Genomic DNA, 13921 nt, shown 5'->3' with positions numbered 1-13921 from the left:
GGTGTCGCTCATTATCATTAACTCCAACAAGTTATTTCCAACATGATAGAGCATTAATCTTTAGCGACACTCATTGGATATTTGAATTCTGAAAGACCACAAAACGTACCTCAAGCGGCATAATAAAAAGGCTGCAATACGTGCCTAACCAACTGTGGTGGGAAGAGCAAACAACAGACACAGTGGGTGTGGCGTCAGGCCTCGAAGAGGCTTTTATTCAACAGAAATAATAAAGTGTCCAAAGGGGAAAATAGTGTCCAAAACAGGGGATCTGGTGTCCTCGCCGTCCTGCGGGTAAGGTAAGGTAAGGGGCGGAGTCCGGCGGCCACACATGCTCCCCTCTCAGGTCCGGGGTGCGAGGGGCGGTGGCTTCGTCCTTCTTTGGCCCGCGGCACTTCCAGGGGTTTAAACAGCTCAGCATCCTGGCCCGACAGCTGTCTCACGGGTGCTGTACTCGTCCGGGCCGCGGGTCCAACAGCTTGTGACTTCGGCAGCACTTGATCCCTCAATGCTCCCTTCCTGGACCCACGAGGACACCAGCGTGCATGCACGTGAAAGAGACCGGTCTCTCAAGGAGAGGCTCGCTCTGCATTTAACAGGATTTAACATGAGGCACACCTGGAGCCTCATCACACGCCGCCAGACCTGGCTTTTCCAGCGCCTCCTCCTCTCACACACACCCACTCCGGTCGGGAGCCTGGTGAAGGGTGGCGATAAAGGCTGTTCACTGGTGTTCTTCTTGCCGAGAAGACCCCCGAAGATGCACGATTAGAGTAGTGCTTTCTTTCCTGCAAGAGAGGTTGGAGCATAGGCTGTCACTCTCCACTTTGAAAGTCCATGTGGCTGCTATCGCAGTACAGTACGATGCAGTGGATGGCTGGTCCCTGGGAAAGCACATTCTCATTGTCAGGTTCCTGAGGGGTGCTAGAAGGTTAAATCCTCCTAGGTGCCCTCCTGGGATCTCTCTACCATCCTGGCAGGACTTCAGAGGGATCCCTTTGAGCCACTGAATTCAGTCGAGCTTAAGATCCTATCTGCTAAGACAGCGCTCCTGATCGCACTCACTTCCATCAAGAGGGTCTGGGACCTCCAAGCATTTTCGGTGAGTGAAGAGTGCCTTGTGTTTGGGCCGGTCTACTCTCACGTTGTCCTGAAACCCCGGCCTGGACACGTGCCCAAGGTTCCCACCACACCTTTCCGCGATCAGGTGGTGAACCTGCAAGCTCTGCCCTCGGAGGAGGCAGATCCAGCCTGGGGATTGCTGTGTCCTGTAAGAGCGCTTTGCATATACGTGGGCCGCACCCAGAGCTTCAGAAGCTCTGAGCAGCTCTTTGTCTGCTACGGAGGTCAGCAGAAAGGGAAGGCTATCTCCAAGCAGAGGCTGGCCCACTGGATAGTGGATGCTATTGCCTTGGCGTACCAATCCCAAGGCAAGCCGTGTCCCCTGTGAGTGAGGGCTCACTACACAGTGTTGCCTCCTTGTATGTGCTGGCGCATGGCACCTCTGGCAGACATCTGTAGAGCTGTGGGCTGGGCGACGCCAAGCACCTTCGAGAGATTCTACAGCCTCCGTCTTGGGCCAGTTTCTTCCCATGTGTTGGGTAACAAGTAATTGGTGGGAAGGACTAGCCACGCTTGCTGCGTCATTCCCCCTCACATGGGGATGCAAGCGGTTTCTCTCTCAGTGGAGTTTCTGGAATGGCAAATCCTGGTCGGGCATCCTCCAGCACCCCCAGCAGCCAGACTCGGCAGAGCAGACTGATGCCAGGCCCAGTATTGGTGTTAGCTTGCTCGGACCTCCGGTCAGCCTTTATACTGGGCTAGGAGTCCATATGACGTGATTCCCTGTAGGTTATCCTATATGTGTTTTCTTCCACGGTAAGGTTTCCCTCTCGGTGAACCTGTCTTCCCTTTGATAGACCCGTTCTTTCACTCTCTTCTGGCAGTCAGTTCATCCCTACTCTCAGGAAGGACCTGCCTCAGAGACCCGTTCCATATGCAGTACTGCCCCCTTGGTCAGTCCATATCAGTGTCTCCACATGATCCCTCCCTATAGGTAGGATGTGGCCTCTATCTCCAGCAGTGATGTACTCACCTTTTTGGTCCCTGCGGGTGCCCAGGTACTCGTTCTTTGCATCTCGCTTAATATATCTGAGATGATTTGAAAGATGGTGGATCTTCTAATCCTGATAATTGATCTCTGGCTAATCTGGTTCTTCAAATGAATTTGTGGATTTGATTAAAATATCTGGATTAAGTTGTCTACAATTACTGCACGTTCTCGTGTTCTCCGAAAAGGGCAGATGTATCGATACTCAAAACCATGACCAGGAATGCAGTGATTGGCTGGTGGCAAGACAGCAACGTAATGACATCATATCATTAAAAAAAAACATCTGACAAAAAAAACAAAACAAATTTCTGGATTTTTATAAGGAAACAGCCAAGCGAACAAAACTAAATGAATGCTATAATAGATAAATTAAATGTGCACAGTTTTTAATTTATTTGTAATTTATTTGACATGATTCCCAATTATTTATATTCACAATTTCTAGTATTTGTACAGGCCTTACATTTGAGAACAGGAAAAACACCCCAGCAACAAAAGCACATAATACAACATAGACACAAGACTTTGCAACAGGGGAATTAATCCAGCAAGCAGCCATCCGGTCCTGCAGCCATTTCAGCGCTGGTCACAGACCTGCTTGTCAGACTGGCGGTACAAAGCGGCGAAGGCGATGGATCGGGGGTGGGGAGGTGAATGCATATCTGTATATATGTGCGTATGTGTGTGTGTATGTATGTAGAGTTTGTTTATTTGTAGGCCTGGAGAGCTTCCACGCTGGCATTCAAATCAAGTTGTCTCAGTCCGCAGAATGTGATAGCGACACAGCAAGTTGCCATGGAGACAGCCTTGATCAGGACCCAGACAGAGTCAACAATCAACAGGTGTCTGTGGAAGGGGGGAGGAACGCAAGAGCGTCTCACTGCAGTGCTCTTCCCGGGGTTGTTTTCCCAACAGCGACCTTGTCCGATGTTCACGCTGGTATGGGAGAGCCGAAAAGAAGATAAGATAAGATTGTTTGGTCTTGGTGCGACCAAATCCATCAATTTTCCTTTAAATCCGTGAGCTACTGATGGTATCTATATTGCGGTTAATAGTCTCAGTCTCAGTGCTGACCGCTCTGCCCACTGCTTCAATCATTACGGGCAGCCTTGTGAGGCTTTTGACAGCTGTTCCCGTTTCCTGAGTTCTTCGATAACCCAGGGCAAAGCCTAATCCAATCAGCAGAAGACCGGTTATCATGGTTCCGAATAGGTAGATATCTTCAATGTCCTCCACGGAAAGAGCCGCCAGACACACGGCCTGCCACCTTTCCCATGCGTCCGTCGTGTAGCCAGCTGCGAACGTTCCGCCAGGGCAATCAGGTTCCCCTGAACCCAAACTTCTCGTCGAGAAGATGGTGTCAATTTCGTTAAGAGACCAGTTGATCAAATCCATGATTTTTCAGTTTGGAGAGCAGTGCAGAGAGAGTCTCTCAAGTATTTGACAATAGACGAGACGAGACGAGAGAGCAAAGCAGGGAAGGTAAGGGGAGGAGAGGGAGAGAAAAATGTGTCCGCCTTCGTTGAGAGCCAAGTAAGAATGATGAATTATGTATGTGCAATGCATTTTTGGATATATCATGTACATGTACATCCACCTTAAAACCTGTTGATATTACGTAAGTTAATATAAAAGACATGCATTTAAACAAAAATACAAAAACATATTTATACATATAGATTTTTAGTATATGTTGTTTTAAAGTTGCATATGCAAATAAAATATATATATTTTGACATTTATTTGCTACATATAAACCATTTTATAAATGTTTTAAACTTATATCTTCATCTACCCAGGGAGTTTACATATGTGAAAACTGGATATTGCCTTATAGGTAACATCTAAAAAAAAAAAATCACTCATTTCAGAAAGTGAAACCCGTGTCTTATATAGATTCATTACACATAGAGTGAAATATTTCAAGCCTTTATTTCTTGAAATTTTGATGATTATGGCTTACAGATAATGAAAACCCAAAATTCAGTGTCTCAGAAAATTAGAATATTACATAAGATCATTGGATCATTGCAAAGTCAACAGTCTTCCCCATTATGGCTGCCCACTGCTCCGGGTGTATGTTCACTACTGTGTGTACACTTGGATGGGTTAAATGCAGAGCACAAATTCCGAGCATGGGTCACCATACTTGGCCACACATCACTTCCCTTTCCCCTTTCCCCTTTCCTTTTTTGTGGTTTCAAAGAACAAGAGATACCCGGAATTTATACTGTAGGGATGGTCATTAATTGAAACTCAAATGTAAATATTCTAATATTTTGAGATACTGATTTTTGACTTTCATGGGCTGTAAGCTCTAATTATCAAAATTAAAACAAAACAAAAAAACTTTTGAAATGTTTTACTTTACATGTAATGAATCTAAAATATATGAAACTTTTTCACGCTATTCTAATTTTTTTGAGATGTACCTGTATATGTTACTCTTCATATAGGGCAACATATATAATTTATTACATTTCCATATGGGTTGTTATCATCATGTCCTACTTTTAGCTGAAGATTCATTCTTCACAATAAAAAAACAAAAAACAAAACAATTAAGCTTTAACACACACACACACACACACACACACACACACAACTAATCAAAAGTTTTTGAACAATAAGATTTGTAAGGTTTTTTAAAGAAGTCTCTTCTGCTCACCAAGCCTGCATTTATTTGATCCAAAGTACCGCAAAAACAGTAACATTTTGAAATATTTTTACTATTTAAAATAAATGTTTTCTATCTGAATATGTTTTAAATGTAATTTATTTCCTGTGATTAAAGTTGATTTTCAGTCTTTCAGGTTTCAGTGTCACATGATCCTTCAGAAATCATTCTAATATGCTGATTTGCTGTTAAAGAAACATTTATTATTATTATTATTATGCATACTACAGTATGACAACATATGTTTACTTACAGTGGATGTTTATTGGGTAGTTCAGCACAAGTTCCATTCCCAGGGTATTGTGTTTCACCACACACTGGATGTTCTTCTTGTTTAAATGTTTGAGTGGGACACCAAGTAGGTAGGATACAACAGTAATTGTCCCATTGGGGTTCACTGTTTGATTAGTTTCAGCCCTCACATATTTTTCTAGATCTCCTAATCTCCACATCACTTCTGCTGCAGGCCATGCATTAGAGGCAAAGCATGACGCCAAGATAGCCTCTAAATATCCAGCAACAGGTGCCTCTCCTTTCAAGTTATCCACAGGACGAACTATATTTGAAACATACAAAAAATGGAAATGAATCATTCAGCATGAACTGTGATGAAAGTAGCCCAGCCTACTCTTGGTAATAAAGTTACTAAACACAATTGTCATTTCACTTTTACAAATTACACTTAAGTTAGTACAAAACATTTCTGTAGGAAAGTCTTTTAAGTCTGGCAGTAAGCATGAACTATTTTAAATTTTAAAATAAGTTCCATCATTGGTTAGGAATCAAAACAGAGATATCTATAGGAAATACATTAACAAGCCAATTTACCAAAAACTGTGGCATTGATGTTGGTCTCAAATGGCCCACTAGAAATTAAGTTGAAGATGCATGTGTAGATCCCTTCATCCAGAAGCCTCATTCTGAGCAGCTGAATTGAACCATTTTTCTCTGCAAAGTTCCCAATGAATTGTACTCTGTCTCCCAATCCATTTGAGTGTTCAGTTTTGCCACCTACACGAATGGAAAAGAAAAACTTCTCCTCTGGGTTTTCTCGCGTCCTCTTCTTCCATATAATACGAGTTAGTTGATCTTTAGTCTCAGTCAGCTGACAAAAAAAAGTGGCATTTTCTCCATAAATGGCTGTCGTACCATGACCAATAACCTTTACACCTGGAAAATACATACAATGCATGAATAAACATTTTAAAATGTAGATAGTCTGTCTTGAGAGTCTTTAAAATTGGTTGTGTTTAATGGTTCAGGTCACCATCATTAACCCAAAGTACAGTATATTTTGGGGTTTACATGTAATATTATGAAGTGAAGTGAAGTGACATACTGCCAAGTATGGTGACCCATACTCGGAATTCGTGCTCTGCATTTAATCCATCCAACGTGCACACACACAGCAGTGAACACACACACCGTGAACACACACCCGGAGCAGTGGGCAGCCATTTATGCTGCGGCGCCCGGGGAGCAGTTGGGGGTTCGGTGCCTTGCTCAAGGGCACCTCAGTCATGGTATTGAGGGTGGAGAGAGCGCTGGACAATCACTCCCCCCACCTACAATCCCTGCCGGCCCGAGACTCGAACCCGCAACCTTTGGATTACGAGTCCGAATCTCTAACTCTATCACAATATTTATTATTGACAACGGGGGAGTCAAACCACTGTTTAAAATCACATTCCAAAGACATTCAGTAGGGTTAAGGTCACGACTCTATGGTGACCTTTTCATGTGTGAAAACAATTTCTCATACTCACAGAATCAGTCTTTCACAATTTTGAATAGAACACAACTGGGATTTGTCCCTCCACACTTGGAATCAACAAAATTTCAACTACATTTTTACAAGTTTTACTTTTTTGTGTCAGCAAATTATATATATTATAAATTATATGAATCCTGAAGTAATCTGTTTCTTTTACATACTATTTCTTGGAAGTGATATATATGTTACAGATCGGCCAGGCTCTATCACAGCCAATCACAGCGCACCCCCTCATCTGAGTTCTGATCACACACGCCTGCACGTCGTTGAACCACTCATCACCCAAGCCATAAATACACACACCGCACAGCACCTCACTGTCCGGTCTCATTTATACAAAGAGGACTGCTTATGATACCACAGCGAATTATCTGCTACTTACCTCCTTGTATACTTACCTCCAGTGTTCTCTCCAGTGTGTGTTCTCCAGTGTTCCCCAGTCAGTCTGCTCCAGCGTCCTGTCCCGGAAACCGCCTGTGTGAGGTGTGTGTTTAGCTCCTTGCTCCTAGTATTCCTGTCAAGACAAAGATACCCTGTTACAGTCTCATCGCTCTCTATCTGGTCAATCGAATTACTCACTCACCTGATCCTGAATCCATAGCTCTGCTGTTCATCAATAAATACCTGTTTATTCACTAACTTCTCTGTTTGAGTCCTGCTTCTGTAACAGAAGACCAGACCTACACCAATGGATCAACAGCATGAGCACTCCCGATCCCTTCCAAGCACTCGTAGATGCACTCCGGCGAGCTCCAACACCAGCTCCACCACCTGCACCTCCCATCACTTCCATCACCAGTTCCACCAGTTCTTCTACCACCATAATTTCCAGTCCCATGGCCAATCCAGCGCCCTTCTCTGGCGTGGTGGAGGAGTGCAACGGATTTTTACTTTAGTGTTCCCTCGCTATTGAAATGCAGCTGCATCCCAATGAAAAAGCCAAGATAGCCTTCATTTTGCTGCTGCAGGGACGAGCTTTACAATGGGCTGAAACTATATGGGCTCAAGACTGTACTGTCACACAAACATTGAGTAATTTAATGAATCACTTCAGAGAAGTTTTTGGCAAACCTGTCTATGATATTTCAATCAGTGATAAATTCATTTGTGCCAGGGCACGATGTCTATTAATGAATATGCTCTCCACTTCCGTACCCTTGCAGCAGCCAGCGGATGGAATGAAAGATCGCTCTTAACGGCATATCGTCAAGGGTTGGAACCCAGACTGCACTTGCAACTTGCTATTATGACGACTCTCACGGTTTGGAAAATCTCTTACAGCTCTCCATAAGATGTTCCACTCAGATGTTGTCTTGTTTTGAGTAACAAGATCATCTCTCTCATTGTCCTCCATTCCTCCGCCACTGAGAAAATAATAACCCTCCAGAACCAGCAAACGAACCCATGCAAATGGATAACGCTCGCCTCTCTTACAATGAGAGACAGCGGAGGTTTAACCTTGGCTTATGTATGTATTGTGGAGCGAAAGGACCTATACGAGCGTCCTGCCCAGTCCGCCCACCTCGACTCTTGGTGAGTGTGATTGACAGTGAACCACTGTCAATCGTTACTTTGCTTACTGCTCCCAAATTCTCTCTTCCAGTCTATGTCCTCCTCGACTCCGGTTCTGCCGGGAACTTTATTTCAGGAGACCTCTGTCGCCAGCTCAACCTCCAGACAACTGCCACCAAAACCAGTTACCAAGTCCAGTCGGTAAGGTTGCCAAGTCCAGTCGGTAAGTCGCAAGGTTGTCCGATTCAAGCCGGCCCTGTCCATCTAAAGATCGCACTTTTGCATGAGGCGGAGATCCACCTACTGGTTCTGGAGGGATCCACAGCAGATATAATTCTCGGTCGACCCTGGTTTGCACAACATGAGCCACATATTTCCTGGCGAACTGGTGAGGTCCTAAAATGTTTTCCTGGCTGCTTCCCTCATGTTCCTCAGCCCACCTCTCTCCGTGTCAAGACAGTAGCTCTTAATTCCACATCCATAGAAAGCCCTCTGGAGAAACAATCAGTGTCCATTTCCACCTGTTATTCCCACTTCAGTGACGTATTTTGCCCGAAGAGGGCCTCGTAGTTACCTCCACACCGGCCATGGGACTGCACAATAGATCTTGTACCGGGTGAGCCAGTGCCCTGTGGAAAGATTTATCCATTCTCACTCCCAGAACAGAAGGCCATGGAGGAGTATATTGAGGAGGCGCTTCAGCAAGGTTACATCCGTCCGTCGACTTCCCCTGCTGCTTCGAGTTTCTTTTTTGTTGCCAAGAAAGACGGAGGTTTACGACCTTGCATCTATTACCGGGCACTCAACAATATAACGGTAAAGTTCCGTTATCCCCTTCCTCTTGTCGCAGCGGCACTTGAACATCTTTGTGGAGCCACCGTGTTCACCAAGTTGGACCTCCGCAGCGGTTACAACTTCATCCGAATACGTGAGGGGGACGAGTGGAAGACAGCTTTTGTGACCCCTACTGGCCACTATGAATATCTTGTCATGCCATATGGCCTTGTCAAGGGCCCCTCCGTATTTCAAGATTTTATGCATGAGGTTCTCCGGGAGTATTCTCCATAGATTCGTGCTGGTCTACATTGACGACATCCTCATCTACTCCCAGAGCATGGCCGAACATCGCCAACATGCTGCGGAGGTCCTGAAACGCCTGAGAGACTACAAATTATTCCTCAAGGAAGAAAAATTCTCCTTCCACCAGTCCTCAGTGCAGTTCCTTGGATATTACATCGATAGCGGTGGCATCCAGATGGACGAGGGGAAGGTGGACGCCATCAGAAACTGGCCCACTCCTGCTACCATAAAACTCCAACGTTTCCTGAGATTCTCAAACTTTTATTGCAGGTTTATCCACAATTACAGCACCATCAGCAGCCCTCTTACCAGCCTGCTACGTAAAAAACCCAAGTCTCTAGTCTGGACACCAGCCGCCTCTGAAGCCTTTGAGAAATTCAAGAAAGCGTTTACTAACGCCCCAGTCCATGTACATCCAGATCCCAGTAAGCCGTTCATCGTTGAAGTTGATGCTTCCACCTCAGGAGTGGGTGCAGTATTGTCTCAGCAACAGGGGACACCAGCGAAACTCCATCCATGTGCCTTCTTTTCCCGTAAGCTCAGCCCGGCGGAGAAGAACTATGATATTGGTAACTGAGAACTCCTTGCCATCAAACTGGCCCTTGAAGAGTGGAGACATTGGTTTGGAGGAAGCGCAGCATCAGTTTACAGTTCTCACTGATCACAAAAAACTTGCAATATCTAAGAGAGGCCAAGAGACTCACCAGGCCCAGTGGGCTCTCTTCTGCACGCGCTTTAATTTGACTATTTCCTATCGTCCAGGTGCCAAGAATGTGAAGGCCGACGCCCTGTGTCGTCTCCATGCCTCTGAAGAAGTCAATGAGGAACCAGAATCCATCATCCCCGAAAAGCTCATTGTAAGCCCCATTCAATGGGATTCCAGTCCATTCACCTCCTCCAATGCTTCCACGGCCACTCCGCCGGGCTGTCCACCTGGCTTACAGTATGTCTCCAGGGCTCAACGCACATCTCTCATCCGATCAGTTCATTCATCTCTGGGCACTGGCCACCCAGTGGCCAACAATACCCTCTCGCTGCTAAAAGACCGCTTCTGGTGACCTAACATGGCTCGAGATGTTAGAATGTTCGTCCAGGGTTGTGCCGACTGTGCCAAGTCCAAGAGCCCACAACACTTACCATCAGGCAAGCTTTTTCCACTGTCCGTTCCCAATCGTCCCTGGTCACACCTAGGAGTGGACTTCATTACTGACCTGCCAGCCTCAGACGGTAACACCTGCATGCTTGTGGTCATTGATCGATTTTCTAGGTCATGTCACTTTCTCCCCCTCAAGGGTCTTCCCACGGCAATGGAGACTGCAGAATTGACTGCAGAATCCCATCTTCCGGTATTATGGCATCCCTGAGGATCACAATTTGTATCCAGGGTATGGAAATCCTTTTTCAAACTCCTTGGTGTGACCATCAGCCTGTCATCGGGATATCATCGGGATATCACCCCCAAACGAACGGGCAGACAGAAAGGAAGATCCAAGAGATTGGACGATTCCTACGAACCTTCTGCCAGTTCATTGTCTGGGCCGAGTACGCCCAGAATTCTCTGTGCCAGCCCTCCACCGGAATGACTCCTTTCCAGTGTGTGCTCGGCTACCAGCCACCCCTGTTCCCCTGGTCAGGGGAACCCTCGGAAGTACCATCAGTGGACTATTGGTTCTGGGTCTGGGATGCTGCTCACCACCAACTTCAGCGTGCAGTGCGTAGGCGCAAAATGACAGCCGACTTTCGTAGATCCGAAGCCCCCCAGTATCAACCCGGACAGAAGGTCTGGCTGTCGACCAGGGACATCAGGATGCGCCTACCCTGTAGAAAGCTCAGTCCCAGATTTGTTGGCCCACCATCTCCAGACAAGACAACCCGGTTACCTACCAGCTCCAGCTCCCTCCTCAGTACAAGATTCACCCCACATTCCATGTTTCCTTACTTAAACCTTACCTCTCACCTGTTTCTCCTTCCACAGAGCCTGGCCCGGAGGAAGAACCCCCTCTCCCACTGATTCTGGAAGACGGCACCATCTATGAAGTCAAGGACATCTTGGACTCCCGGCGCCGTGGTGGCCAGCTGGAGTACCTAGTCGACTGGGAGGGGTACGGCCCAGAAGAAAGATCCTGGGTTCCCAGAGATTATGCCCTAGATCCCACACTGCTCGAAAATTTCCATTCAAGTCACCCGGATCGTCCAGCACCCAGGGGAAGAGGTAGGCCACCATGACATCGAGGTCCTCGGCCCTCTGGAGCGGGCCGTGGAGATGGGGGTAATGTTACAGATCGGCCAGGCTCTATCACCAGCCAATCACAGCGCACCCCCTCACCTGAGTTCTGATCACACACACCTGCATGTCGTTGAACCACTCATCACCCAAGCCATAAATGCACACATCGCACAGCACCTCACTGTCCGGTCTCGTTTATACCAAGAGGACTGCTTATAATACCACAGCGAATTACCTGCTACTTACCTCCTTGTATACTTACCTCCAGTGTTCCCCAGTCAGTCTGCTCCAGCATCCTGTCCCGGGAAACCGCCTGTGTGAGGTGTGTGTTCAGCTCCTTGCTCCTAATATTCCTGTCAAGACAAAGACACCCTGTTACGTCTCATCGCTCCCTATCTGGTCAATCAAATTACTCACTCACCTGATCCAGAATCCTGAAACTTCTCTGTTTGAGTCCTGCTTCCGATATATATGCATACATACATATATATATATATATATATATATATATATATATATATATATATATATATATATATATATATATATATATATATATTTGTTTTTTACTTTGGGAAGGCCAGGTTGTTGTTCTTTCAGACTTTGTTCAATTTTTTAATAATTTTTCCGGGTTAAAATTTACATACGATTATGACAAGGATGTATTTCACTTTCTTGATAGAAACATTAAAAGAGATGGAGAATGGTTAATATCTTCATTATACTCTAAACCATTCAGAAATACACATGTGCATGGAAATAGCTAATGAGTTAGTTAAGCAGGTTGAGAAGAATTTGTGTAGATATAAAGAAGAATGGTTGAATAATACAGCTAAATAATAGATGTTAAAAGTAAAAAAAAAAACATACATGAATTCTAGAACATATAAAATATACTCTTGTAGCACTTTAGATTAGGGAACACATTCAATATTAATTAAAATATTTACTTCAATAAACTTCCAATTTGCTGCTTATTAATTGTTATTAAGGTAGTTAAGTTTAGGTATTGGGTAGGATTAGGGATGTAGAATATGGTCTTGCAGAATATGTGCTTTATAAGTAGGCTACACTGTAAAAATATCCAATTAACAAAATGTTGGAAGGGCAAAAATATTTAAGTTGAACTAATTTCATTGCTTGGGCTTAGTTGAGAAGACCTATTATATTAAGTCAGCACAAATATATATTAAAAACATTAAGTAAATGGTTATTTACAAATCCAGTCAACATTTTGATTGCTAAATGTTGACTAAACTAATAAAAACAAATCCAGCCAACCCGTGCACGCGTCTGAGTGACTTCGTGGGAGAAACAGCGCCGCCATCTTGTCAAGTTCACGTGTCAGGTAAGTTGGACTAAATAAATGTTATTTTGTAGACTAAATGTAACAAAAATCGTGCAACATATTCAATTTTTTTAGAGTGGGCATTTAGAAAGTGTTTTATCTGTTGTAGGGATGTAACGGTATGAAAATTTCTTATCACGATTATAGTGACCAAAATTATCACGGTTATCAGTATTATCACGGTATTGTTAAAATGTGCTGGAGATGTTCAAAAAGAAGCGATACATAAATCACTTCACCAAGTTTTATACTTAAAAATCAACAAACAACAAATAAAATGACTTTTTGTTTGCATATTCATTAAAACAATAACATTACCAATGAGGTCTGGATTTTAAATGACAACTTGACTGACACCAGTTTAATAGCATGCTCAAATAAATAATATAAATGTTCAAATAAAGCTTTGAAAAAGTTTCATATAAAGGTAAACCTCACATTTCAGCCTTTAAAGAAAAGAGTTAAGTCAAAATGATAATTGATTAATAAGGGGAAGGGGAGGGGGGTAGTGGTGTGTGGCCAAGTATGATGACCCATACTCAGAATTTGTGTTCTGCATTTAACCCATCCAAATGTACACACAGTAGTGAACATACACCCGGAGCAGTGGGCAGCCGATGTTGTGGCGCCCGGGGAGCAGTTGGGGGTTCGATGCCTTGCTCAAGGGTCTCACCTCAGTTGTGGTATTGAGGGTGGAAAGAGTGTTGCTTATTCACTCCCCCCACCTACAATCCCCGCTTGACCTGAGACTCGAACCCACAACCTTCAGGTTACAAGTCCAACTCTCTATCCACTTATTGCTCCATATATATAGCTTAACTGAATTGTTTAAATGTGTAGAATCCACATAAGCTTGTTTTTCATCAACCGGTTAAAATTTACAGAAGGTCATGCAAATTTGGTTCGTTTTTTGGCCAGACAGAAACTGCACACAGGCTGAATGTAAATAAGCGTCTGTAAATCCACTCTCTGACAGCAGGTGGCGCTTTATATGGAAAAGCTGAATTACAGCTGATTCCCGTGAACTCCGCGAACAAAGCAGTATTGTGCTTAAAAACACTTTCTGAAGACAGTCAGATCCTTCAGAGGTACATTCATATAATTAATTCACTGATATATTCATTTGTATAATTCCCTCAGCACTCTTTTAAAACCTCCCAGCTTTTCCGCCCTGTTTTCACTCAGAATGA

The 13921-nt window shown here is 44.4% G+C and overlaps 1 protein-coding gene across 4 annotated transcripts in view; it reads right to left on the bottom strand.

Annotated features, from left to right (window-relative positions):
• Nucleotides 1-13921, bottom strand: part of LOC306876662 (nectin-1-like) — a 30332-nt gene that overhangs the window by 10642 nt on the left and 5769 nt on the right. For all 4 annotated transcript variants that reach the window (XM_079427999.1, XM_079428000.1, XM_079427998.1 and 1 more), the window contains 2 exons: nucleotides 5619-5960; nucleotides 5044-5346 (listed from right to left, as the gene is read on the bottom strand). In XM_079427999.1, coding sequence (XP_079284125.1) covers nucleotides 5044-5346; nucleotides 5619-5960 — 645 coding nt within the window. The remainder of the gene's footprint in view (nucleotides 1-5043; nucleotides 5347-5618; nucleotides 5961-13921) is intronic.

Source organism: Barbus barbus (assembly GCF_936440315.1).
Source record: "Barbus barbus genome assembly, chromosome: 11".
Classification (NCBI taxonomy): domain Eukaryota; kingdom Metazoa; phylum Chordata; class Actinopteri; order Cypriniformes; family Cyprinidae; genus Barbus; species Barbus barbus.
Note: the sequence above shows the minus strand (reverse complement) of the source record. Positions and strands in the feature narration are given on the sequence as shown.